Source organism: Ochotona princeps, chromosome 14, assembly GCF_030435755.1.
Source record: "Ochotona princeps isolate mOchPri1 chromosome 14, mOchPri1.hap1, whole genome shotgun sequence".
In the NCBI taxonomy this organism is placed as follows: Eukaryota; Metazoa; Chordata; class Mammalia; order Lagomorpha; family Ochotonidae; genus Ochotona; species Ochotona princeps.
In genome coordinates, this window is record NC_080845.1 from 17,912,247 (window position 1) to 17,939,136 (window position 26,890).

The following is a 26,890-nucleotide window of genomic DNA, read 5'->3' on the forward strand; positions in this document are numbered from 1 at the left end:
CCAGTCAATGAACTGTATATATATTTTTAAAGATTTATTTATTTCTATTGGAAAGGCAGATATACAGAGAGGAGTGGAGAGAGAGAGAGGAAGATCTTCCATCAAATGATTCACTCCCCAGGGGTCGCAACAGCCAGAGCTGCGCCGAACCGAAGCCAGGAGTCTCTTCTGGATCTCCCAAGTGGGTGCAAGGTTCCAAAGCTTTGGGTCGTCCTTTATTGCTTTCTCAGGCCACAAGCAGGGAGCTGGATGGGAAACACGGCTGCCGGGATTAGAACCGGTGCCCACTTGGGATCCACGGGCGTGCAAGGCAAGGCTTTAGCCTCTAGGCTAATGTGTAAGGCCCATGAGGGAATCATTTAATGAGAAGAATTATATCTCAGTGACAATGACAGAGAGAAAAAGAAGAAACAGGAGATGGTGGTAACAGATAATAAGTACGTTAACAGAAAAATATGAGCCTCTTGCAAGACCCAGAGGATCACCCTCTGGAAGTAAAATATCAGAGAAAGTGCCAGAGGCATTTTTGTAATAGGGAATAACCTGTCTGGTAATTAGAAAAGAGAAATGGAGCAGATACAAAAGTGTGTGCATGGAGGGGGTGGCAGATTTTTGGTGAAATATTGGCAACATACAAAAACTTTGCCCAAAAATGTGTATAACAAAAACGAACAATCATAAACTCAGTACCCTAGCCGAGGAAAAAGGCATCAGCAGAATCCCACAAGCCACTCAGCATTCCTCTCCAGATCAATCCTCCTTCCTTCCCCAACCCTTACCTTAGTATTATTATTCATTCCCTTGGTTCCTAATACTAATACCTATATATTAACGTTTCAACTAGCAATCCATACACCATAGGCCAAACCTGAGCCACTTTGTGTGTACATGGCCCTAAAGAATGATTTTTACAGATGAACACAGGCCCAATTGTGATGACAGGACATATTAACTTTGAACCTTAATGAACCAAAACATTATCTCCTATTATTGATTAAACTGTGTCTCATAAAAAGATATGTTGAAATCTTCTGGTACTTTAGAAGGCGACCCTATTTGGAAACGGGATTACTGCAACCAGCACTGGTGAAGATGAAGTCATGTTAGACTAGAGTAAGGCCCGAAATCCAGTCTGACTGGTGTCTTTATAAACAAGAAGACTGTATGAACACAGCCACATAGGGAGGACACCAGGGTGTGGCAGAGGCAGGAATCAGAGAGAGGTAACTTCAAGCCAAGGAGACACAGGATTGCCACAGCCACCAGAAGTGAGGAAGAAACAAAGAAGGATTCTGCCCAGAATTTTAGAAGGCATTCGGGGGGGGGGGGGGGGGGAGGAGAGACAATAGAGCTTGCTGTAAGACACCACCCCCCTCAACCTTCTACATGTGAATAGTTTTAAAACTATAGAAAAATTGTAAGGATAAAAGTGGTAAAAAGAGGGCCTGGCAACGTGATATAGTAGGTTAAACCTCTGCCTATAGTGAGCACTAGTTCAAGTCCTACATGTTCTGCTTCTGATCCAGCGCCCTGCCGACGTGCCTGGGCCCTGCACCCTCAATGGAGACCCAGAAGAGGCTCCAAACTCCTGGCTTCAGAGCAGCCCAGGTGTAGCTGCTGCAGCCATTTGGGGAGTAAAACAACAGATGGACGATCTCTGATTTTCCCTTTCTCTGTATCACTCTGCCTTTCAAATAAACTAACACAAATATTTAACAAATAGACACAGAATGTATGTCCTCTTACATCTCTTTTAACCCATGTCAGCTCCCTCCCTTTCCATTCTTTATTTCATTGATGTGCTAAAGAATACACTGGACAACACTTGTTGCATCCCAGATTCAAGCTCAGGATTTTGAGCTTCTTATTTTTAATTGGCATTTATCACACTTCTTGTAGATTTTACTTGTGTGGACAGAAAGAGAGAGAGACGGATAGACGGGGGAAATCTCTCACCCACTGGCTCATTCTCCTTACAACAGCTGGGACCAGGCCAGGCTGAAAGAGAAAATGGGAACCTGAGCAGGACTCCCACAGTGCAGCAGGTACCCAAGCACTTACACCATCATTCATTGCCTCCCAAGCTGTACATCAGCAGGAAGCTGGATAAGAAGCAGAGCTAGGACCTAAACCCACGCACACGCAGCGTCCTAACCTCTGCACCAAACACCTGTCCCAGCGCTGAATCTCAGTTTTGCTGTCTCTTCATTTTTGGTGAGGAATGCCATAAAATAATAAACAGACAAAGACAACTAGCCTTTCAACCTCTATGTAACCAGCTTCATTTACTTCTTCTGGTTTGTCCTTTTTGCATTTCTTTTTTTGAAAACCTGCAAATATACAAATATATATAATACACTCCCATGTGTGTAATTTTCCCTTCTTGTAAAAAAAACAGTATATATTAAATGTTCGGGTAGTTTAAAAAAATCATTTATTTAGGAGGCAGAGAGATGCAGAAAGACAAGCAGAGGTAGCACCCACTCACTGGGTACTCCCCACAGCCCCTGATAGCTCAGGTGGGAGCAGGCCAAAGCCAGGGGCTGGGCCTTCAAGTTCCGCATGGAGGTGGCAGGAACTCAGCTACATGAGCCATCACCCAGCAGTTCCCAGTGTCTATGTTAGCAGGAAGCTGAGTCAGGGACTTGGACCCAGGCACTCTGACACGAGACATGGGATCTTAACTACCAGTCAAATGCCCACTCCTAGGTGATTTTCTAACATTAAGTACCTGTAGGAAAATGATGCCATGACTGCTTTAAAAAATCCTTCTCTCTTTACCTCGAGTATAGTTGGACTGAGTGCCAGCAGGACAAAGGGCATTTCCTCTTCCCTCAAGAGGCTCAGATCTTGGCAGAAAGGCAAGAGTGGGCAGGATTCATCTACTAAGGAACTCCTCTGGTTCCAAAGTGCTAGAACCCGAACAGAGAGGTCTATAGCACCTCAAAGAACCATTCCAATGCTTTAGAAAATAAAGATTTATTTTTATTTGAAAGGCAGAGTTGCAGAGAGAGGAGGAAGAGATATGATGTCTACAGCTCTGCCTCCACCTCCTTTTCTCTCGCTCGTCCCCTTCTCTCTCTCTTTTGGTAACACTTCTGAGAGAAGGGGACGAGAGATCTTTCATCTGCTAGTTCACTCCCCAAGTAGCCCCAACAGCAGGGGCTGGGCTAGGCCAAGTCCAGGAGTTTCTTCTGGACCTCTCACATGGGTGCAGGGGCTCAAGTACTTAAGTCATCCTCTGCTGCCTCCTGAGGCTGTAAGCAAGAGGTGAATCAGAAGTGGAGCAGCCATGGGGCCTGGCGCCGTGGCCTAGCAGCTGAAGTCCTCACCTTGAACGTGCTGGGATTCCATATGGGCGCTGGTTCTAATCCCGGCAGCTCCACTTCCCATCCAGCTCCCTGCTTGTGGCCTAGGAAAGCAGTTGAGGACAGCCCAAAGCCTTGGGACCCTGCGCCCGCGTGGGAGACCTTTGCATCCAGATCCCTGTTAATAGCCCAGGAATGCAGTGCAAGTTTAAGTGCTTGGGCCCCTGCACTGATATGGCAGACCTGGATCAAGTCCCTGGCTTCTGCCTGGCCACTGTGGCCATGTGGGGAGTGAAGCAACAGATGCAGATGCAAGATTTCTCTCTCCTTCTCTCTGTGTGTTGCTCTTTCAAATAAATTAGGCCTTCTTTTTTTTTAAAGGAAAAACTTCTACTTACAAATGAAAATCTGTGTATCAAGACATGCTAAGTAAAGTAAAAGCCAAGAATGGAATATGCTACTATTATTTAAGATGCGTTTTTGGTTGGTTTAGGATACATGTTTATGAACACACAGAATAGACACGCACCAGAAAGTAATTGGAGGACTGGCTCTTATCTCTCTTGTGCTAAAAATGTTTTAAGCAGATTACAAAACGGACAACATGTCGCCTGGCCTAAACTTCACACCGACAGAAAGCAGGACAGTGCCTGAGTCGCAGCATTCCATTTTGCAAGATGAGAAAGTTCTGGAGCCCAGTAGCACTGCAACGTGACTATTTTCAACAGTACTACACCGAAAACTTAGAAACAGCGAGACGGTATACATGTTACCACTAACCCGTTTCTTTTCTGTCATTGTCACCGAGACTTAATTCTCTCATTAAACAATTCCCTCATTTAAACCTTTTCCGAAAAGGTACTCATACTTTCAGGTTGGTTTGTACCCCGTTCCTTTCTTACCCTGGAGCTCCTGGGCAGCCATGAGGGTCACCTGCTGTCCCAGAGACCTTTCCCCTAGAAGCAGCTGCGCGCAGCCCAGCCTGTCCTGCAGCAGCTCTGGCCACTGCCCGGGCAAGGCCGGCACCGAGCGAGGGCGGTGGGGCAGCCCCCTTCGCACCGCAGCTGCGTGTGGCACGGTTCTCCGTGCTGCTGCTACCCAGCAACACGCAAGTTCGAGCTACTAGTCATCGGTCCTTGCCGTCTCCAGGCACAGTCCGAGGCGAAGGGGTGGGGTAAGGGTTCCGCAGCAGGCTTCCCGAACCCTCCCGCTGCGGGCCCCTCCGAGCCGCTCACTCCACCCTCCCGCCGACTGTCGCCCCCCGAAACGCCCCTTACCCCGTGTTGGGTAACATGACTCGCGCACTTCAGAGGAGGTGATGGCCGGCGGCTGCGGGGCGCTGAGAGTGAAGGGTGGGGAGCCTGCGGGGCATGGAGCCCCGCCCCGGCCCGGCCCCGCCCACCCGAGGTCTCGTCCCGAGGCTTGAGCGGAATCTGGGGCCCGGAAGAAGCCGGAGACGGCCGCGTGCGCCTGCGCACACTATAGGCCTCCCCGGCGGGGCGCTCCGCTCGGCGGGGCGCTCGGCGCTTCTGCCACCCCGGAGGACTGGACCCTGGAAGCCGGCCTCTGCGCAGGCGCGTGCAGGGCCTCGGCCGCCCCGCCCTCATGGCGAGTCTCCCTACGCCGACAATCGGTCGCCCCGCGGCCTCCAGTGTAGCAAGAGCGTCAGACGCTTACGTGCGCCCTGCCGGGGCTCTGGAGATGCCTGGTTCTAGAAGGCGCCCGGGAGGATGAGCGTGAGGGGAGTGCGTGAAAGAACCTGAGCGCCTGGGACTGGCTTCTCCGTGACAGCCCCTGACCCGGGGTGCTGTGGCTCCGGGTCCTCTCGCAACCTGTACGCCCCAGCCTGGGCGCCCCTCGGGCTGCAGGCGTAACGCCCGCATGGCCTCGGCGGAGAGTGGGCTTCTGGCACGGGTCAGCTTCCCACCTTCCTGCACCTGCCCCGAGGCCCGCCGGATCTCGCGCGTCCATCCGTACACTGTGTAAGGGGTGCGGGGAGCCGCTGGACCTCAGCTCGACTGCAAAGGTCACGCTAAAGAGGGCTTAGTAGATTCTGTTTTTCTGTTCTCTATCGATACGTTTTGCAATGAAAGCCAATTTGGAGATTTTTGCTCCTGGAATGAGGTCAGTTCTCCGACTCAGTTCTGCTTTCGGGAGTGTGTCTTGGATCCTACGAAACTGAAGACTGGCGTCCTCAAGGGAGACAAGCCGAAGTTTTGTGTTTCCAGATGCTGGGGGGACTGTTGGAACAGATTGGTAAGGAAGCTAATTAGGAGATGGGTATGGCTTCGCACTGGCACTTATTTCATACCCTAAGTAGCTTCCTTTACGTGTCTGTCACCTGCCAGTCTCTTGTGGGCATTCTGGTTAGTAATGTACGACACAGAATTTCCTTAGTGTTGGTCGCTTGAGATGAACAGGGCAAAGAGAACCAGATCTCTGCTCCTGTACAGGAGGTAGGGTGAGTGGCCAGTGTATTATTTGGACTGCTGTAAATACTGATTTAGCAAGAGTGTGGGAGAGGGGCTGTTAGGTGACATATGCTTTCCACTTTTGAGTGCTTTTGCTGAAAGGTGTTTTTCAGTGCCAGAGACACTGAAATCCCGGTTATGGGTGATACCTCCCCCATACCATTTAAAATGTTCTCTTCATGAAAGCTCTGAAATCTGTCTGAGCTGCTGCTTTTTTGAATCACATACTGATTGTTTCAGAAAAAAAGAGCTTGGCTAAGACAAAACAAACAAAACACCTTAACCAAGTATCCAGTTAATAAAACTGATATTTTGCGAGCCTGTACACCTGTACTCACTATTTTATACAGTTAGATGGTTTTTGTAGGAGATAAATTTATTCCTAGATTACTAGAGGTAGTTTCATTAAGCTAGCTTAATTGCATTCTATCTGATATGCTGAATAACGTTACATGTGATTTAGAATTGGCCTTAACCCTCTACTCCATTAGCTTGATTAAGCTAGCGTTAGGTTAATACTAGGGGTAGGAAAATGGTGAGACCAGGGAAGACTTGTGAACACAATTAAAACCGCGTTTTAAAAGATGAATACTTTTAGCTTAGGCACTACACTTGGGAGGAGGGAAACTACTCGCTGCAGCATGGAACACAGCTTGGCATTAAATGGAGGCACACAAGCCATTTAGAAGAATGTGGCATTGTACCATGTGCAGAAGAGGAAAAGCAGTAGCTGACCTGATCTAAGGCCCACGGTTGTGGCACAGCAAGACAAACCATTCGTTGTGGTGCCAGCATCCCACGTGGGAAGATCCCAGCTGCTCCTCCTCCAGTCGGCCTCTTTGCTTAGGCGCCTGGGAAAGCAGCAGAAGATGCCTCAGTACATGGTCCTGCAACTTCCCCTTTCCTGTGGACTGGAACATGGATATGCAGGTCAATCTTTTGAGATTTATTTATTTGAGAGGCAGAGTTATGGAAGAGACAGACCACACACAGACAACTCTTCCACCCACTAGTTAACTCCCCAAGTGGCCACAACATCCAGAGCTGGGCTGCTCTAAAGCCAGATGCAGGAAGCCTCTTCTGGGTCTCCTACATTGGTATAGGGCAAGCACTTAGGCCATCTTCCATCATTTCCCACGTGATTAGTAGGGAGCTGGATGGGAAGTGGAGCAGCTCGAACTCAAACCCCATATGGGATGCTGGTATCGCCTACTGTGCCGCACAGGTCCCATTGTTCAGTTTTTATACTAATTAAGACAATACCTCAGGACAATGGTTCTGAAGCTTTAGTATGCATGAGAATCACCAAGGAAGCATGTTAAAACACACAGTGCATAGGCTTAAAAGTAGAGGCAGGAGTATAGTATAGTTTTTGACATCCATTAAGATGCAAGGTGCAGGGCCCAGCGCCATGGCCTAGTGGCTAAAGTCCTTGCCTTGAACGCCCCGGGATCCCATATGGGTGCCGGTTCTAATCCTGGCAGCTCCACTTCCCATCCAGCTCCCTGCCTGTGGCCTGGGAAAGCAGTCGAGGACAGCCCAAAGCTTTGGGACCCTGCACCCGCGTGGGAGACCCGGAAGAGGTTCCTGGTTCCTGGCATCGGATTGGCACAGCACTGGCCGTTGCGCTCACTTGGGGACTGAATCATTGAACAGAAGATCTTCCTCTCTGTCTCTCCTCCTCTCTGTATATCTGACTTTGTAATAAAAATAAATAAAATCTTTTAAAAAAATGCAAGGTACACACATCCCATATTGCAGTATGCAAGTTTAATTCCCAACTCCCACTCTCAACTCCACTTTCCTACTAATTTACATCTTGGAAAGCATCACTGAGGGCTCAAATATTTGATTCCTCCCACCCATGCAAACATGGAGTGAGTTCTCACTTCTCAGCTTGACTACTGCCCGTCCCAGCTGTTGTAAACATTTGTAAGCATTTGGGAAGTAAACTAATGAGAAGACTCACTCTTGCTCTTTCTCCCCACCTCCAATACATTGAAAAAACAAAGCATTAGCATATTATCCAGCAGTTCCACTTCTAAGTATATATATCCCAATGAATTAAAAACATTTGGACACCAATATTTCTTTAATTATATGTGTGTGTGTCTTTCTTTTTTTTTCTTCTTTTTCTTTTTTTGGAAAGGCAGATTTACAGAGAGAAGGAGAGACAGAGAAAAAGTTCTTCCATCTACTGGTTCACTCCCCAATGACTACAACAACTGGAGCAGAGCTGATCTGGGGCCAGGAGCCAGGAGCTCTTCCAGGTTTCTCACATGGTTACAGGGGCCCAAGGACCTGGGTCAACCCTACTACCTTCCCAAGCCACAAATGGGGAGCTGGATCAGAATTGGAAGTGAAGCAGCAGGAATATGAACCAGTACCCATATGGCATGCCAGCCTGAAGATGTAGGATCTGCCTGTTCAGCCATACCGGCCCAAACACCAATGACTTTTAGCACAATTATTTGCAGTAGCAAAAAGATGGAAGCATCCCATATGTCTGTCAATAGGTGAACAAGCTAAATATGATATAATGTATGCAATGGAATATTATTCAGCATTACAAAGGAAGAAAAGTGTTTTAAGATTTGTTTACTTGTCTGGTGGGGCTGGCACTGTGGTGTAATGGTTAAGCTGCTGTCTGCAATGCTAGCATCCCATTTGGGTGCTGATTTGAGTCTAGTAACCCTACTTCCTATCCAACCTGTTGTAAATGTGTCTGGGAAAGCAGTGAAAGATGGTCTCAGTATTTGGGCCCCTGCACCCATGTGGGAAAACTGGGTGGTTCCTGGCTTTGGCCTCACCTGGCCCAGCCTGACTGGGGAGTTCACTTCCTGGTTAGCTGGGTAGAGAATCAGCGGATGGCAGATCTCTGTCTCTTTTTATAACTCAGCCTTCCAAATGAATAAAAACAAATTTTTTTTTTAAAGTCAGTTACAGGGAGAGGATGAAAGATGGAAAAAGAAATCTTTTTCCATCCATTGAAATCTTTTTCCATCCATTGCTTCACTGCCCAGATGCCCATAGCAGCTGCAATTGGCTGAAGCCAGGAGCTTCTTCCAGGTCTCCCATATGGGTGGCAGGGACCCAGCACTTGGACCATCTTTTGGTGCCTTCCTAGATCATTAGTCAGGGGCTAGATTGGACATGGAGTAGCCAGGAGCTGAACCTGTGTCCAAGGGAGATGCTAGCATCGCAGGCAACAGTTGCTACAATGCCAGCCCCAAAAGAAGAAAATTCTGGGGCCTGGCACAGTAGCCTAGTGGCTACAGTCCTCGCCTTGCATGCACCAGGATCCCATATAGATGCCACTTCATATCTGAGCTGCTCCACTTCCCATCAAGTTCCCTGCTTGTTCCCTGGATGACCCGAAGCCTTGACCCTGAACCCATGTGAGAGATCTGAAAGAGGCTCCTGGCTCCTGGCTTCAGATCAGCTCGGTTCTGGCTGTTGGGCCTCTTGGGTAATGAATCAGTGGATGGAAGGTATCTCTGTTTCTCTCTCTCCTCTGTAAGATTTGCCTTTCCAATAAAAATAAGTAAATCTTTAAAAAAGAAGAGGAATAAAATTCTAATCTATGGTGTAACAAAGATGAACCTTCAAGATATTACGTTAAATAATACAATCACAAAAAACAGCATAATTATATTTGTATGAGGTACACAGAGTACTCAAAGTCACAGAGATAGTTTGTAGAAAGATGGTGATCATCCAGAGCATTGGAAATGAAGAGTTCATTTTTAATAGGTACAGAGTTCGAGTCTAGAACATGAAAAAAAAAAGTTCTGGGAGGGCAGTCATTGCTCTGATGATTAAGTTACCATATGGGACACTTACATTCTGTATTGGAGTGCCTCCGTTCAAATTCTGGTTCCACTTCTGATCCACTTCATGGTAAAACACGCCCTGGGAGGCAGCAGCAAGTGATGTCTCAGTTGGCTCTCTGCCACACATACACAGACCTGGATAGAGTTCCAGGCTCCTGGCATCAGCTACCCAAGCCCTGGCAGAGGCAGGCATTTGAGGAGTGGACCAGAAGATGGAAGAGCTCTTTTTTTTCTCTGTGTCTGCTTTTCAAATAAAGTAAAAATAAATAATTTTTATTTTGAAAGGATGGAAAATAACAAATGTTGCTCAGAATGTGGAAAAACTGGAACTCTCATTGTTGCTGGTGGGTCTGTGGAATGGTGCAGCATCTTTGGAAAATAGTGTGGCAGGCTGTCAAACACCATTGCAGGGTCTGGCTTTGGGCATTGCAGTTACACCACAACTTGCAATGCCTGCATCCCATGTCTGCTTGTGTGAGTTGGGGTCCTACCTCTGCTTCCAATTCAGCTTCCTGTTGATGCTATCCTGGGAAGCAGTGCATGATGGATCCAGTCCTCAGGTCCTTTCTATCAACCCTCATGGCTTTCTAGGCTTCTGGCATTGGCTTTCCCAGCCTCAGTTGTTGTAGGAAATTTGAGGCGTGAAGCAACAGATGGAACAAGCAGTTACCAGCTACTGAGTGTGCGCATGCAAAAGAGCATTTACACTTTTAAATATATACCCAAGAAATATAGAAACATAGGTTCAGATTAACCAGCAGGTGGCACTGCTATTTTAAAAATCAACACTCATACAATGTTAATATTGTAAGATAACAATTTATTTGGGCTAAAGCAAAAATAGTCTGAGATTATTTTTAAAGGTTTATTTGTGTATTTGTTAGGCAGAGTTACAGAGAAAGGGAGAGACAGATCTTATATTCGCTGGTTCATTTGCCAGATGAATCCAAGAGTTAGTTTGACTGCTCTGAAGCCTGAAGCCAGAAGGCAGGTGCTTCTTTGAGTCTCCCACCTGAGTGCAGGACCCCGAGGACTTGGGCTATCTTCCACTTCTTTCCCAGGAACATTAACAGGGAGCTGGATTAGAACTAGAGCAGTGCAAACTCTAATTGCTGTCCATTGAAGATGCCAGCACTGCAGGTGGCAGCTTAATCCATTATGCCACAGCATCAGTCTCTCCTTAATGGATTTTAACCTGCCATTTGAAAGCACTTTAGAAAAACTGTAACTTATCATTGTTTTTTCAACCTTCTTTTGAGATATTCTTGGCTTCTTTAGTCAACAGTCAGTGGTCAGAGGCCAACAATATAATGTCACCAATAGTAGATACCTTCAGCAGCTTTCATAGTCAAAGATTTCTTGAATATTCCATCCTCTCAGAATCACATTGAAAAGTTCCTGTGAGTTTGAATCAAAAGTTTCTTGTGATAATGTATCAAACATTGCTAATGTGTCAAACCATGCTGCATGCATTTCCTTATTTAATGACTACTGTATATTAATCATTGTACTTCAAGATTTTTTAATATAATGCAGATAATTTTTTTTTAGATTTGTTTAATTTACTTATTTACTTGAAAGGCAATGACAGAGAGAAAAATTCCCCATCTGTTCATTCACTCTCCTAATGTCCAGGGCCTTCCTCCACTATGGTTTCCTATGTACCGCTGGGGCCAAAGCACTTGAGCCATCTTCTACTGCTCTCCCTGGTGCACCAGCAGGGAGCTGGACCAGAAACAGAGCAGCCTAGACTTCAGCCAGTGCCCATATGGGATGCTGGTGTCACAGGCAGTGGCTCAACCCACTGTAAACACAATGCCAGCTCGCTCTCTCTCTCTAAGCATTAACCACGCTAGCCAAGCTAACGGAGTATTCCTGACAGATCTGGTGACTTACTCATTACAGAACTGAAAACCTGTATTTTTCTGATGATGCTAACATTATAGAGAAAAACGGAAGTTTCCCCTCCAATACTACCCATCAGTGATAGTCATTGTTAACAGTTTGGGATACATCCTTTAAAACTTTAATATCTTTATATTTAAATTTTTGGCTGTTTAAAGGAATGGGAGATTATTTTCAAGCTTTTTTATTTTTTGTAAAGATGTATTTTACTTGGAGAATTTACACAGAGAGAATGAGAGACAGAGAAATTTCCCATTTGCTGGTTCACTTCTCAGATGACCATGACAGCCAGAGCTGTGCTGGTCTGAAGCCAGAAGCCAGAGCCAGATGCTTCTTCCAGGTCTCCCATGTAGGCTCGGGGGCCTGAGGCCTTGGGTCATCCACTGCTGCATTCCCAGGCCCTTGGTAGAGAGCTGGATCGGAAGTGGAACAGCCAGGACAGGAACTGGTGCCAGTATAGGATGCCAGTTCCCTAGGCTGCAGTTGGTGTTTTGTTTTGTTTTTCCTTAAAGGAAGTATTTATTTATTTGTGGGAAAGAGACAGAGATCATCTGCTGTTTAACTCCCAAATGGCTGTTAAGAGCCAGGTCTGGATCAGACCAAAGCCTGGAACCAGAACTCCATCCTACCCTTTCGTGTGGTTGGTAAGGCCCCAAGCATTTGAGCCATCTTCTGCTGCCTTTCAGGCATAGTGGCAGGAAGCCAGATCTGAGGCTGAGTAACCAGGACTTGAACCAGCACTCCAATATGAGATGCTGGTGTTGCAAGCAAGCAACATAACACCATACCCTTATCTTAAATTTCTGGAAGTAGTTACCTAGTTTTCCTTTATATTAACAGTACCCAAGTTAATTTTATTATTGTAATTTGTGATAGACATTTAATTATTTTCAAGATTTGTCTCCATAATAAGCAGTATTGTAGTAACGTCTTTGTACATAGATCATCGTTCACTACACTTATTTCTTCAGATTTCTAGAAACAATACTGTTTGTGCACTGGATATGTATACTCGTAATATCCTTTAGTAATATGATGCTAATAATTTACAGCAGGGTTTCTTCACCTTGGCACCTGTGACCTTTGGGCTGGTTAACCTGCTGTGGGAGGCTGTCCTGTGCACTGGGGTGTGTTTAGCAGCATTCCTCGGTTGTCTCAAAATATCAGTAGCACTTTTTCCAGGATTTTATGATTTTTGTGCTAAAATATGTCTAAGCTAACATTTACCATTTTAACCATATTGAAGTATATAATTCAGTGGCATTCTGTACATTAACACTGTTATACAACCGTCATCCTTTTCATCTTTAACTCTTCCAGGTTTTGGCAACCAAAAATGTCTCCGGAAAATGCCAAATACATTGGCTGTTTGTATCAAAGAGGTGCATGAGAAATCAATTATGCCATTTTTTTTTTTACATTTTATGTAGTGATTTGAAAGGCAAAGTTACAGAGGGCAAGAGACCTTCCACCTGCTGGTTTACTCGTCAAAAGGCTGAAAAGGCCAGGGTTAGGCAGAAGGCAGGTACTGGGAACTGCATAAGTGTCATCCACAGGGTGGCAGAGACCCAGGCACTTGGACTATCTGCGGCTGCTTTCCTAGGTGCGTTAGCTGAGGGAAAGAGAAGGGAGAAGCCCCAAAATTAGAACTTCAAATGTAAAGAATTGCCAGACCATGGTCAGTGTTGTGGCATAGCAAATTAAGCAGTGGCCTGTAGCACTGCGGATCCATATGAGCACCTGTCTGAGTTTCATCTGCTCAACTTCTGATCCAACACCCTGCCAACATGCCTGGGCAAGTAGCAGAGGATTTGGGACCCTACACCCACATGGGTCTAGCCTGGCCTAGCCCCGGTCATTGTGGCCACTTGGGAAGTGAACTAATGATCCAAGCTCTCTCTCTGTAACTCTGCCTTTCAAATACAATAAATCTTAAAAGAACAAGAGCATTGTCAACTGTTTAAACATCTGGTCAAAATAAAAGTAATGATCCATTTAACCTGGGCATTTAACCAAAACTATAAGGCTAGATCTAATAATGCAAGTTAAAGTGATCACTCAAACATTAAAAATAGGCTAGCTACATTAAAATTCAGTTCACCCAAATTACCAGTGCTTAATAAGAAAATAGAAGAATTTAGGAATCCCTCCCCAACTCTCAGAAAAAAATTTTTTGGCTATATAACCCAGAAAAAAAAAACCCTGGATTAAAAACAGTAGCATGTGGGCCTGATGCCTTGGCCTAGCGGCTAAAGTCCTTGCCTTGAATGTGCCGGGATCCCATGTCTGCACCGGTTCTAGTCCCAGTGATTCTACTTCCCATCCAGTTCCCTGCTTGTGGCCTGGGAAAGCAGTTGAGGATGGCCCAAAGCCTTGGGACGCTGCACCTTTGTGGGAGACTTGGAGGAGGCTCCTGACTCCTGGCTTTGGATTGGCTCAGCTCCTGCTGCTATGATTACTTGGGGAGTGAATCATCGGATGGAGGATCTTCCTCTTTGTCTCTCCTCCTCTGTATATCTGACTTTGTAACAAAAATAAATAAATCTTGGGCCCGGCGCAGTGGCCTAGTGGCTTAAGTCCTTGCCTTGAACACGCCCCGGGATCCCATATAGGTGCTGCTTCTAATCCCAGCAGCCCTGCTTCCCATCCAGCTCCCTGCGTGTGGCCTGGGAAAGCAGTAGAGGACGGGCCAAAGCCTTGGGACCCTACACCCACATGGGAGACCTGGAGGAGGTTCCTGGCTCCTGGCTTCGGATCAGCTCAGCTCTGGCAGTTGCAGTCACTTGGGGAGTGAATCATTGGAAGGAAGGTCTTCCTCTCTGTCTCTCCTCCTCTCTCTGTATCTGACTTTGTAATAAAAATAAATAATAAAAATCTTTAACAAAAATTAATAAATAAATAAAAGATAGTATGTGACATCATTAATATGAACCCATTACTTAAGACAGCTAAGTACACAGTGAAACAGAGAGGCAGAAAATCAGAGATACTATCTGTTCTTTTAAGATATGGGATAATTTTAAAATAATTTCCTTCTAATCTCATACGGCATTCAACTTTCATATCCCTCTATAGCATTCTTATTCTTTCAGTTCCTATGACTAAAAAAAAAAATTCTCTATCAAAAAAATCTGTTGGTATTGTTAGGATCCTAGATCTAAGCATGAATACACGAGGATTCTTTCCTTAACAGCATCATCTTGGAGAATGAGCTGCGTGGTGTTCCTTTAGAAGCTGTGGTGTTTTAAGTCTAGATGGAGTGCCTGTTTTCGTTTGTCTTTTACTGTTCTAATGATTCTGATCACTATGCCCCAATAAACGCCTTTCTTCCAAAAGAATGTTTCTTGTGCTTCTGTCACCAAGAGTATGTTCTTACAACTCCCTCTAAAACCTTCTTTCCTACCTATTGTGTTCCTCGATTCACATCACAAGCAGTCTTTTAACACTAACTTAAGATGAAAACGTCCTTAGAACACACAGAACTTTAGCACTTTAGTTTTTGAGTTTTGTTTATTTGTTAATTTTTTAAAAGATTTACCTATTTTTATTACAAAGCCAGATATACAGAGCGGAGGAGAGACAGAAAGGAAGATCGTCCGTCCGATGTTTCACTCCCCAAGTGACTGCAACGGCCGGTGCTGCGCTGATCCGAAACCAGGAGCCAGGAACTTCTTTCCAGATCTCCCACACGGGTGCAGGGTCCCAAGGCTTTGGGCCGTCTACAACTGCTTTCCCAGGCCACAAGCAGGGAGCTGGATGGGAAGTGGAGCTGCCGGGATTAGAACCGGCACTCATATGGGATCCTGGGTCTTTCAAGGCGAGGACTTTAGCTGCTAGGCCACGGCGCCGGGCCCTATTTGTTAATTTTTTTAAGGATTTATTTATATGTATTTGAAAGGCAGATTGCACAAAAAGAGAAGGCTAGATAGAAAGAAGGTTTTCCATCCACTGGTTCACACCCCAAATAACTGCACTGGCCAGACTTAAGCTGATCCAAAGCTGGGACCAGTTGCTTCTGGGTCTCTGACATGGGCGCAGGGTACCAAGAATTTGAACCATCCTCTTCTGCATTCCCAGGCCGTAAACAGAAAGCTGGATTGGAAGTGTAGCAGACAGGGCACAAACCAGCACTGTGCAGAATGCTGGCACCATAGGGTGGAAGATTGGTTTTCTGTGCCACCTTGCTGGTGCCTTTTTTAAAATTTTGGGCAAATTAAAAAGTTACACAGTTATACTTCACCAACATGATAGGAACCTTAGAAATCTCAGGAAAAGGTTTAAACCTAGAAGGCATTGTAGTATAGAACCAACAAGGTTTTGTTGAAAGACGCATAGTTCCATGAATATAATTGCAAATAAGATACCCTGAGGCCCAGCTACTCTTACGAGTCCAAAAAAGAGTTGTTTGGTTTTTTTTTAGGAAGGAATTGGCAAACATGGCTGTAGTTGGCGGCAAAAACAGAAGTTTGAGACACACCAGGTTATACCCAATCTTTGCTAGTGTTGTTTTGTTTTTGTGTTTTTAATAGATGTTGAAGGAGGTAGGGGAAATGAAGCACAGGGCTTCCTTCAGTAGGGAGAGCCGACTGAAACCGCATGTTGAGTTCTGACTGCTGAACAAATGCCACATCCTCCACACTTTCCAGTATTTGAGATGAATACAGGGTAGTGAGCAAGACATTAGGCAGTTGAGGCATGACAGAGAGGGCCAAGAGGGGCGAGGTAAAGAGTTCGAAGGAGAATGAAGCCGGCCTTGGTCACTTACGAAGTACTACTCCTGCTTGAGTGTGGCAGACAGACTTTGGCTGAAAGTGGCAGAGCAAGGAAAAGCCAAGGTGATTCTTGGTAACAATGGCTGCTAAACTGCTGGGTCAGTCCTATTGAGTTGACAAAAATCTAGCCTATCTCATCTGGCAGAAAACATTTGTTCAAAAGAGACCTCAGTCTCTTTCCCCTGCTCTACTATGGAAGTCTAACTGGGGGACAGTATTGTAAATGATACTTCCCTATGGGGACCATGTGTTTTCATCTTACAACTTGTACCCTGGTATGCTGTAGTGCAGAATGATACTGGGCATCATTATATCTGTTTCAAGGATTGAGAGTCACGTGAATCCCAGAGCTCAATGATAACACTCTAAGGGAGTGTGTATATCTATATCTATATCTATATCTATATCTATATCTATATCTATATCTATATCTATATCTATATCTATATCTATCTATCATAGATCTATATCATATATCATATATCTATATCTATCATAGATCTATATATCATAGATCTATCATATATCTATCTATATCTATCTATCTATGATAGATATAGATAGATATAGATATGCCTTGGATTATTTCTTATCCACCTGAAATGAAAAGACCAAACACGAAAGCACCCCTGTTTCAGGTTTGTCTTTGCTAGCTTGGAGGGCCTCTCAAGTCATGCTGAGGGATGCAGACTACCCTGAAGTCCACAGCAGGTAGGGTTGGGGAAGAGGCATGAAGGGCCTCACCTGTGCTTCCACCTTAGCCTTGCTTTGGCCTTGATTCCCTGGGATGTGAACACCTTCCTTCCAGAGATCTGCCAGTTGGGGCAGCCCACCCTAGCGCTAATGAGGGTGAGACTGGTGCCTAGAAAAACAACTGGGTGGACTGGGTATCTTAAGGTTTTTGCTTTTCTTTTTTTTATTCAGTGACACATTGGTCATTCAGTAGCCTGTTATTTAACTTCATGTTGTAAATTTTCTGTTTTTCTTCCTGTTGTTGATTTGGTTTAATGACTTTTCACTTAAGGGGATGTATAGTAACTGTGTAATAGAGACTATCATATCCAGATGTGAAGATACAATGCAATATGCATCTCTACTTCCAAATCAAAGATGGACCCCTAATAAAACTGCTAAATATATCTTGACAATAGGATGCTGGCGCCTCTGTCATTGTCCGTATTTACAATGTCAGGATACACTTAAATAGCAGAACTTTAGACTTATGACTATTTATGAAGGACTATACTATTGTAATAATGTAGGGGAAATCAGTGGCAAGGGGAGAGATCTGAGAAAGGGATAGGGGAAATCCCAGCCCCTATGGAAATCTATTATAAAATAATAAAATAAACTGAGTGTGGCTCACCATTCTCTGTCCCCTGCCTTCTGTAACACTACTGGGTGGAGGTCTTTCTGGGCATGGAATTCAAATTCTTTCCAAACTTTATAATAGACTTAACATCTCTCTTGGAGAAAGGTGGGCAGGATTCTCTGATGCTGCCTACCAGGAAAGGCTTGGGCTCACCCAACCTGATTACCAATCAATGACAAGACTTTTAATAGTAAATGCTGGCTTGCATCTACATTTCTTCCTTATTTTGCCTGCATAATTATTCCTATTTCTCTTCAGCCCCTCTTATACAGATATGCTACTATCTACCAAGCTGTGTTAGTAGTTTCTATTTTTGCTCATTGTGCTTCAGAAAAAGTAACTCATATAACTATAGCTGAGGGTAAAATCCCAATGAGTTTAGATCCGTTGTTCTCAAGCCTTAGTGTACACCAGCTTTGTGAAACACAAATTAATATGTTCAGTCCCCAGAGTTTTGGATTCATTAGATCATGGGTAGAAGAATCAAAGAATTTCTATTTCAAGACATTCCCAGTTGGTACTAATGTTGCTCAGTGAGGCATCTCAGTAATTTTCAACCTTGCTTGCAGATTAGATCACCTTTGTAAGCATTCCTTTAGGTCATATTCCTAGTGAGTCTCATGGAATTGATATGGGATACACACAGGAGACAGCATTCACAAAAGTCCTCAGGTAATTCCAATATGCAATTAGAATTGAGGATCACTGGTCTTGGTCAATGTAATCTTACTTTTCTTTGTCAATCTCTTTACGTTTGGGCATGTAGTACAACAGCATTTCAGCTAACCCTCCAGCTGTGGCACTGGCATCCCATTGTAGGTGCTGATTTGGGTCCCAGCTGTTTCACTTCACGTCTAGCTCCCTGCTTTGGCCTGGAAAAGCAGAATAACATGACTCAGGTTCTTGGACCCCTGCACCAAAAGGGGGACCCGAGGAGGCTCCTGACTCCTAATTGGCTCAACCACAGCTTTTTGCAACCCCTTATGGGAGTGAACCAGTAGGTGGAAGATCTTTCCTTTTCTATCTGCTACTCTGCCTTTCAAATAAAAAAAAATAAATCTTATTTTTAAAATGTGGGCATGTGATTTAATCCTGGCAAATGTAGGAAGGTCTCCAAGAAATGTTTCTCATTTTAAGAAAGAGATCAAAGACTAGATTCCTTTTCTTCTGTGTGTTATTTCTGAATGTGCTGCTTCGAACTTCATCTGTCTTACAGCCATAAGGTAAATTGGGCTTCTCTTTTCCCAGGTCCTTCAATGGCAAGCTTTATTTACTTACATAATTACTTGAAGGAAAGAGATAGAGAGAGACACAAGAAGCACTTTCCTTCACTGGTTCACTCCTCAAATGCCCCGAACGGCTGGGGCCGTGCCTGACTAAGCTGGGAACTCAGTTCACTCCTCCACATAAGCTGTTATTGCCGTCTTTGAACCTCATCAGATGCCAGCCAATGGGGCTATTTGCTCTTGTACTTGAACTACCAAGCTGTTAGCTAAATGACCCTTTTCTCTTTTTTTCCTTCTATGATTTTCATTCATTTTTATTATATTTTTGACAATATTTACATAATTAGGGTAAAAAGGTTCAATGGCTACAGGAAAGTAAGACCATTGTTTCCACATTGTTTCCTTCATGTATCTGAGGTAAAGGGGGATATTGAGGGAGAAGTCCCACCTAGTCTACCACCCACCCCAGGTCCCTGATGTGGGGCATGCCCCGAGGGTCTTGCTCAAGTGGTTTTGATAGTTCAACAGTTATGAATTGCAGCCAGTCTCGCCACTCCAAGCATGATGAGGTCGTTGAAGGATCCACTGACTGACATAGTCCATCTTAGAGTCTCCATTTGCCCAGTTTTTCACTGCCAACATATGGCTGAGGTGGTTGATTGACTTGTTCTGTCCTCTGTCTTTTTATGGTTAGGGTTCTGAGTCCTGCAGTTCAATTGGGGAGATCGAAACTTTGAGGTGTTCCCAGACCAGATTCTTGTATGTACTAGCAAGTACAGGGCCCAGTTCATCGCCCTAATCAGCTGGTGGTTGCAATTGCTAGGTGGGTTGTGTTTCCAGCCCTGTCTTCCACTGGAACCAATGGGTGTTGCAGTCCAGCCTGATTCTGCCCAGTACACACTTGGCCCTCACATGAACCAGTGGGAGCTGCAGCCTAGTCAGAGCAACCCACAATAACCCCCACCAGCCCGCCCCCTACCCTGGTTTGCCAGTATGTGCAGGCGACTAGTTCAGTCTGTGGCACATCCCATTCGGCTCTCATACATGTCAATGGGCATTGAAGCCTAGTTCCATCTAACCAGCTCCACTATCCAGCCCACACAGATGCTGTTGGTGTCTTTATATGACCCTTTTCTTTTTCTAAAATTAGTTTCCTCAGGTACTTTCACTGTAATAACTAACACATCAGCCCTGAAACCACTACCTACAGAGTTCCTTTGCATGAGATACAACTTTTTATTTAGTTTAAGCTACCTAGAAACATTGAATTTTCTGTTACATGCAATTGGATCTAACTCTTAAATGATACCCAGTATTAGAACCAAATATCAAAAACATATGAATTATTAGAGAGGTCTTGGATATAACAAATTACTAATACCACACCTTACCTTTCTTAAAAAAATTTTTTTGGGGGGCTGGCGCAGTGGCCTAGTGTCTAAAGTCCATGCCTTGAACACACCAGGATCCCATATGGGCACTGGTTCTAATCCCAGGGGCCCCACTTCCCATCCAGCTCCCTGCTTGTGGCCTGGGAAAGCAGTCGAGGACAGTCCAAAGCTTTGGGACCCTGTACCCACGTGGGAGACCTGGAGGAAGTTCCTGGCTCCTGGCTTCGGATCAGCTCAGCTCTGGCAGTTGCAGTCACTTGGGGAGCAAATAATCAGAAGGAAGATCTTCCTCTCTGTCTCTCCTCCTCTCTGTATATCTGAATTTGCAATAAAAAGAAAATCTTTAAAAATTTTTAAAATTTATTTAAAGGGAAGACTTATAGGAAAACAAAACTAAAAGTCTGGAATTGTATGAGGTCTTCCCTTTGGGTGCAGATGCACAAGCACTTGAGTCGATCTTTAGCTGCTTTCCCAGGCCCATAAGCAAGGAGCCAGATCAGAAGTAGAGCAGCTGGGTCTTGAACTGGCACCCATATAGGATGCTGGTGTTGCAGGCAGTTTAACCTGTAATACCTTGATGTTAGTCTCTCCTCCTTATTCTTTTTTTTTTTTTTTTTTGACTTAATTATTTGAAAGAAAGAGCTGGGGAGAAAGAGAGATTGAGGAAGAGACACAGAGAAATTCTCCATCCACTGGTTTACTCCCCGATGGGCATACTGGGAAGGAGGAACCCCAGTTCTATCCAGGTGTGTGGCATCCCAGAATTTTTTAAAAAGATTTATTTATTTTTATTGCAAAGTCAGATATATAGAGAGAAGGAGAGACTGAGAGAAAGATTTTCTGTTCGATGATTCACTCCCCAAGTGACCGCAATGGCTGGTGCTGCATCGATCTGAAGCCAGGAGCCAGGAGCTCTTCTGGGTATCCCACGCAGGTGCAGGGTCCCAAGGCTTTGGGCCGTCCTCAACTGCTTTCCCAGGCCACAAGCAGGGAACTAGATGGGAAGTGGAGCAGCCAGGATTAGAACCGGTGCCCATATGGGATCCTGGTGCGTTCAAGGCGAGGACTTCGACTGCTAGGCCACGGCACCAGGCCCCAGAATTTGTTTTTTAAAGGAACATTTCCACTGACCTTGTAGACTGTAGCCTGGAGCTGTTCCAGTCTAAAGTCAGGAGCTTCTTCCGGATATTTCATAGGCCTGCTCTTTATCTTAATATTAGCTTTTCGATTTGACAGCATCCTCTTTGTTCATATTTCCTTGTATAAAATAGCCTTTAATTTCTCTATTCCATTTCAGGAGCTATCATGCCCCACACATACAGGTCGGCCCCATACCAGTATCCATCCTCCTTTCCCAAGCCATTTTCTTAAGTCTGAATTATTATTCTCAGTGAGAAAGTCTAGGGTGGGTCTGGGTAGTCAGTTCCCTTGAAGATAATCCATCTTATCCTTCTTAGTGTGTCAAGTAACTATTACATAATACACGCCCACATTTCTCAAAGACAGGCATTGATTCCGAAAAACAGTCTTGTACTGTGAGTAGATATTCTATGAGAAAAAGAAACACTTGAGTCTTCTATAATCAGCATAGCTTCACCCCTCCTCACTATAAAGATAAAATGTTATTTTCCAGAATAATGTCAGACATAAAAAAAAAAGAACTTTTGAAGTTAGTTTAAAACTCAGGCCCCATTATGAAATCGTTGTCTCTTAATAGCCACTGCTTTGCTTCACAAAGATCAAGCTTTGGAAATACCCTCATGTCTTTACTATGTGACAAATTAAATTCCTGTAGATGCCATCCTCCTACTACTCGCTACTAAATTAAATTCTTGATTAGGTCACATACTCGCCCTGCTCCCATAGAGAACAGACACCATCAAGATGTAAGGCAAGTAATCTACTACCCCTAGGGTGGGGCGGGGATGTGGAGGAGGTTTGCTTTTCCAATTGTTTCCAGAATGTTCCTTTTGTTTTTCTGCCGTTGGTCTTTTGCTTGTTGGCTTGTTCAAGGCTGAACATTTGCTTGGTGCCCTGTGGGATCATCTACTGATATACATTTTTCAAATCCACATTGGGAAGGAGGAACACCAGTTCTATCTAGGTGTCTGGCATCTCAGGGACTTTCCCACTGACCTTGTAGACTGTGGTCTGCTTTTTGTACAAGGCTACTGTTTCAACAAAGGGCAAAATCTGGAAAAACAAAACAAATACACTCTAATCAATTTGGCTCTTTGTAAAATGGTTATTTCTAAAAGTTTACAGGAGAGGTTTGAATTAGTAACCAGAATAAAAGCTTTCCGCTGCTTACAGAAAAAAAACTTATATTTCATAATAGTATCATGTTTCAGATACCTGAAAAGATATTATCTGTCCCACGTAAGAACAAGTATAAAATTATTGGTATCTATACTATTCATTAAATTTACATATCAGCAAACAATTAGAATACAAAGGCAAGAAGTGCAGATGAACTGTTTTAACACAAAAGACTAACTTCAGGAAGGAAAAGTCATGAAAAACAGGTTAAATGGTAGAGAAGGAAAAAAAGACAGGTGTTCATTTGTCTCTGTTGCATTAAAGCTGTTCCTTCTGTTAAGTGATTTGGGCCATAAAACTAAACCACACACCGGGAAATGCACAAGAGATTTACTGTCGTCACCAGGGCCCATGCTGTCCCATTGACTGAAAGAGAGCAGTGGCTCACCAGTAAAGGATAAAAGCGATATGACAGTGACTGAAAGAGTCTTTTAGTTTAGGTAAAGAATTTTATTAGTCAGTGGACAGAGTGTGACAGACTGTACTCTGGTGGGAGATAGCCTGTAACCACTTCTACCTGGCCATTTGAAGGAAATGGCTGCTTGGGGTATACAGAACTGGGCTTGTATACATCTCAGGTGCAGGGATGGGAGAAGGTAGCAGTGCCTTAGTTTATACATGCTTGTGACATGCAGCATGGAGTACTCATCATGGCAGGTGTTGACCTTCTGTGCAGACAGGGTCAAGGTGACTCAGCACTCCAAACATTCCTGGATGGGAGTGTCTGCTTGACTTAGGCAGGGTACTGGAGTCACTTATTTTTTTTTTTTTTAATTTTTGATGATGTTTACATAGTTGAATGCATGCCCATATGGACCACTGATTAGGTTTGGAAGGATTGAGGAATAGGGAAAAGTGGATGAGACCATTGTTTCCAATTTTCTTTTTCTTCTTCCTGTATCTGGGGGAAGAGGAAAGTGAAGGAAAGAAGCCACACCCAGCATACTAACCGCCAGCAGAACCCAGGATGGGGGATGACCACCTGATGTCATCCATGCTGATATGGAGCATGCTGCAAGGGTTCTGTTTAAGTGGTTTTAATAGTTCTGAAATGCAGTGGATTTCACTGCTCCAAGGATGAGGGTATCCTTCCAAGGTCCATTGGCTGACATAGTCCAACTAAGAGTTCCCATTTGTCAAGATACTTGTTATCAACACTTGGGAGAGTTGTCCAATTTGCCCTCCATGGTACTAGATGTACTCTACAGGCCTCAGTGAACTAGGTCTCCTGAATCCCATGTGCTTCTAGGCATGCCGTCTACTGCACCATCTTCAGCCACTGTGGAGGCCCAGTTCTGACACATGCACTCCACAGTCAGACCACAGATCCTGTGATTCTCCCTGTGGTTGGGGTCCTGAGTCAGGTGGTTCATTTGAGGGGGGGAGTCCCCAAAGAAACCTCACCTTAGGTGATCCCAGACTTGACTCCTGTGTGTGCCAGCCAATATGGGGTCCAGCTCAGTCCACCATCCAAATCAGCCTACACACACACTGGTGGTTGCAAATGCTGGGTTAGCTCTACCTCCAGGCCCATCTCTTATCCAAATGAATGGATGCTGCAGCCCAGCCCAACCCAGCCCACTGCACACTTAGTCCTCACATACCTGAGCAGGACTTGCAGCCTAGCCAAGCAGCTCCCAATAACCCCTACCAGGACCACCCCCAGCCATGGTTCCTGCGCATGCCAGTATGTGCAGCAGACTTGCCTGGTCTGTTCTGTATCCCATTCAACTTTTGTACACACTAATGGGTGCTGCAGCCTGGCTCAGCCCAACTAATCCACTGGTCCGCCCACACTTATGCTGGCAGTTGCCACCCCCTGTCCAGCCAGTCTACCCCAGCCCTGATTCTAATTCTTTCCAGAGCGAGTTGCAGCCCATCAAGAGAGGTGCCCATAGTTTCCCTACTGGCCCACTCTCGTCCCCAGATCTGGCACTTTTCAGGTGGTTCTGCAATCTAGCTCAACAGGACTTGTTCTCATTCCCAGCACTTATCAGCTGATATTGCAGTAAATCTGACCAACCTGTACTTACTCTGGCTCATACATGCACCAGTGAATATAATCATTTAGCCCAACCTGGCTCTCCCCCTAAACCAGTTCACATGTAGGCCAATGGGTATTATAACCCTGTCTAGCCTGTTCTACCCCTGGTCCCAGTTCTCATGTTCACCAGCAAGAGCAGTGGCCCAGCAGTAGAGTCCTCATTGTCCCCCTACCAGGCCCTCCACCCTCTCCCCCCGATCTTATGTGTGTTGGTGGGTGTTTCAGCCCAGTCTGGCATGGCCTGCCTTATCTTGGTATTTGCCAGTGGGTGCTGCAGCCTGGCCCAGCCCAACATGCCCACAGTTCCAGTTCATGCTGGTTGGTGCTACAGGCTAGTCCAGCCCAACCAGCCCCCAGTCTCAGCCCTAATGTGAACTGGCTGGTGCTGTGGTCCAACATTACCTGTCCTGCACAGAACCATTCTGGTTCTCAGACCTGCCAATGGGTGTTATGAACTGGCCTGGCCTGGCCCACTCCCAGACCTAAACCACACGTATGCTAGACAGGTATTGCAACCTACCCTGGTCTAGACTGCTCCTGGACTTGATTCTTGAGCTAACCTGCAGGGACTGCATCCTGACAGAAGAGTTTCTCAAGCTAGGTAGCCTCCTGCACACTGGTGGGTCCTTGGCCCAGCTTAATTTAGTCTACCTCCTATCTTGGCAGGAACAACGGCCTTGCCCAACTGGCCCATACCCATTCTGGCTCTTACTGTAGGGTGCTACAGTCCAGACATGTTTGGTCCAATCCTAGACCAAGCTCTTGCATAGTTCAGCTGGTGCTGAGACGCAGCGCAGCCCATCCTACATCCACTCTGGCTCTTGCAAGCCCACCCCCCGTGTTGACCTTTGTCATTGGATGCTACAGTCTGATCTGGCCCGGCCCACCCCCTAGTCCCATCTCTCACTGGTGAGTGCTCATCCCTGGCTTTCATGCTAATTGGTAGCTATGAGAGCCTGGCCCAGCATGGCCCACATGCCATCCTGGCTGCTGTTCCTGCCCATGTGCTAAAGTATGGCCCGGCCCTGCCTGGCCTACAACCACTAGAGCCAACCTACACACTTGCTTACAAGTGGAGCTGCCTTGTCTGGCCTGACCAACACCCAGGCCTGAATTACATGCTCACCTCTGGGAGCTATGGCACACAAGAGGAGTTCCCCAAGTTTCCCCACCAGGCCCATTCCTAGTCCCAGATCTCACATGTGACAGTGAGTACAAGGCCGTTACCCAGCATAGTCTGCCCCCTTTGTCCTGGCCTTTGTGTGAGCTGGTGGATGTTGGGGCCTGGCCTGCTCTATACCCTACTCTTAGATGACCTGTGGGTGCTTCAGCCGGGACCAGCCCGGCCTACTCCCAACCTCAGTTATCCATGGTTCTATGGTCATGCCTAGCTTAGTCCATCATCCCCCTCAGCTCTTAAGCAAACCAGTAGGTATGTATTGCGGTTCCACAAGGGTGAGCCCACAATCCGCCACAGAGTTTTCCCTAGACCTGGTTCTCTCATGTGCTGGTCAGTGTCATTGCCCAACCTAACATTACCCATCCCCTGTTCCAACACTCACTGGCTTTGGGTTTATAACCAAAGCACAAGATAAGGTACTGTGATCCAGCACTGCCAGATATGCCCCCAGCCCTAGTTTTAATGTGTGCCAGTGGGTGGTGGTTGGCAGTGGTCGATGCTAATTAAGCCCAGCTCAGGTCTCCCATGTGGGTGGGTATATCAGTCTGACCCAGAAAGGTCTTCCAGTTTTCCTGCTCCAAACCGCTTGGTCTCAGCCCCCTTGCTTACCTGCAAATACAGTGGCCTTGTTGATGGAAGTCCCCCAGAAGTCACTCCTTACCTGCAACACACTCCCTCAGCAGTCCTCCCTCTCACACATTTCCATACCCCCTTCCCTGAACAATCCACAGTCCCTGCACCTGGGAGTACATGGGTTTCCTAGCCCAGTTTTCCCAAGCCCAGTCTTCCAGTGGGGTGGTGTGGTGGCCTGGAGCTCTGCCCACCCAGCAGGGACCCAAGCTCTTGGCATGCACGCTGGCCTGGGATCCTACTCCTTGGCCCACCCAATATCCCAGGCACCTTCACAGTTTTCCAGGTCCACTCCACCATCACACCATGCTAACATGCTAACCTAGGGCTCTCCCCTCCCCTAGCCCTAGCCCGCCCTGGAACAAGCATGTCAGGGAAATCCCCAGGCTTGCTCCACCTTCCTGGGTGCCAGCCCCCAGATCCCTGAATGCACCTCCAG

The 26,890-nt window shown here is 45.7% G+C and overlaps 1 protein-coding gene and 2 long non-coding RNA genes across 3 annotated transcripts in view; 1 reads left to right on the forward strand and 2 right to left on the reverse strand.

The window, feature by feature from the left end:
- Window positions 1–4,898, reverse strand: part of HSDL2 (hydroxysteroid dehydrogenase like 2) — a 52,772-nt gene extending 47,874 nt beyond the window's left edge. The window contains exon 1 of the mRNA XM_058672511.1: window positions 4,586–4,898. Coding sequence (XP_058528494.1) covers window positions 4,586–4,602 — 17 coding nt within the window. The 5' untranslated portion in view covers window positions 4,603–4,898. The remainder of the gene's footprint in view (window positions 1–4,585) is intronic.
- Window positions 4,899–5,036: 138 nt separating this feature from the next.
- Window positions 5,037–19,080, forward strand: LOC131481864 (uncharacterized). The gene is made up of 3 exons (XR_009246596.1): window positions 5,037–5,432; window positions 15,938–15,997; window positions 18,910–19,080. It is a non-coding gene; the product is annotated as an uncharacterized LOC131481864 (long non-coding RNA).
- Window positions 6,537–26,890, reverse strand: part of LOC131481863 (uncharacterized) — a 36,440-nt gene continuing 16,086 nt past the window's right edge. Inside the window, exon 3 of the long non-coding RNA XR_009246595.1 lies at window positions 6,537–6,690. This is a non-coding gene — a long non-coding RNA (uncharacterized LOC131481863). The remainder of the gene's footprint in view (window positions 6,691–26,890) is intronic.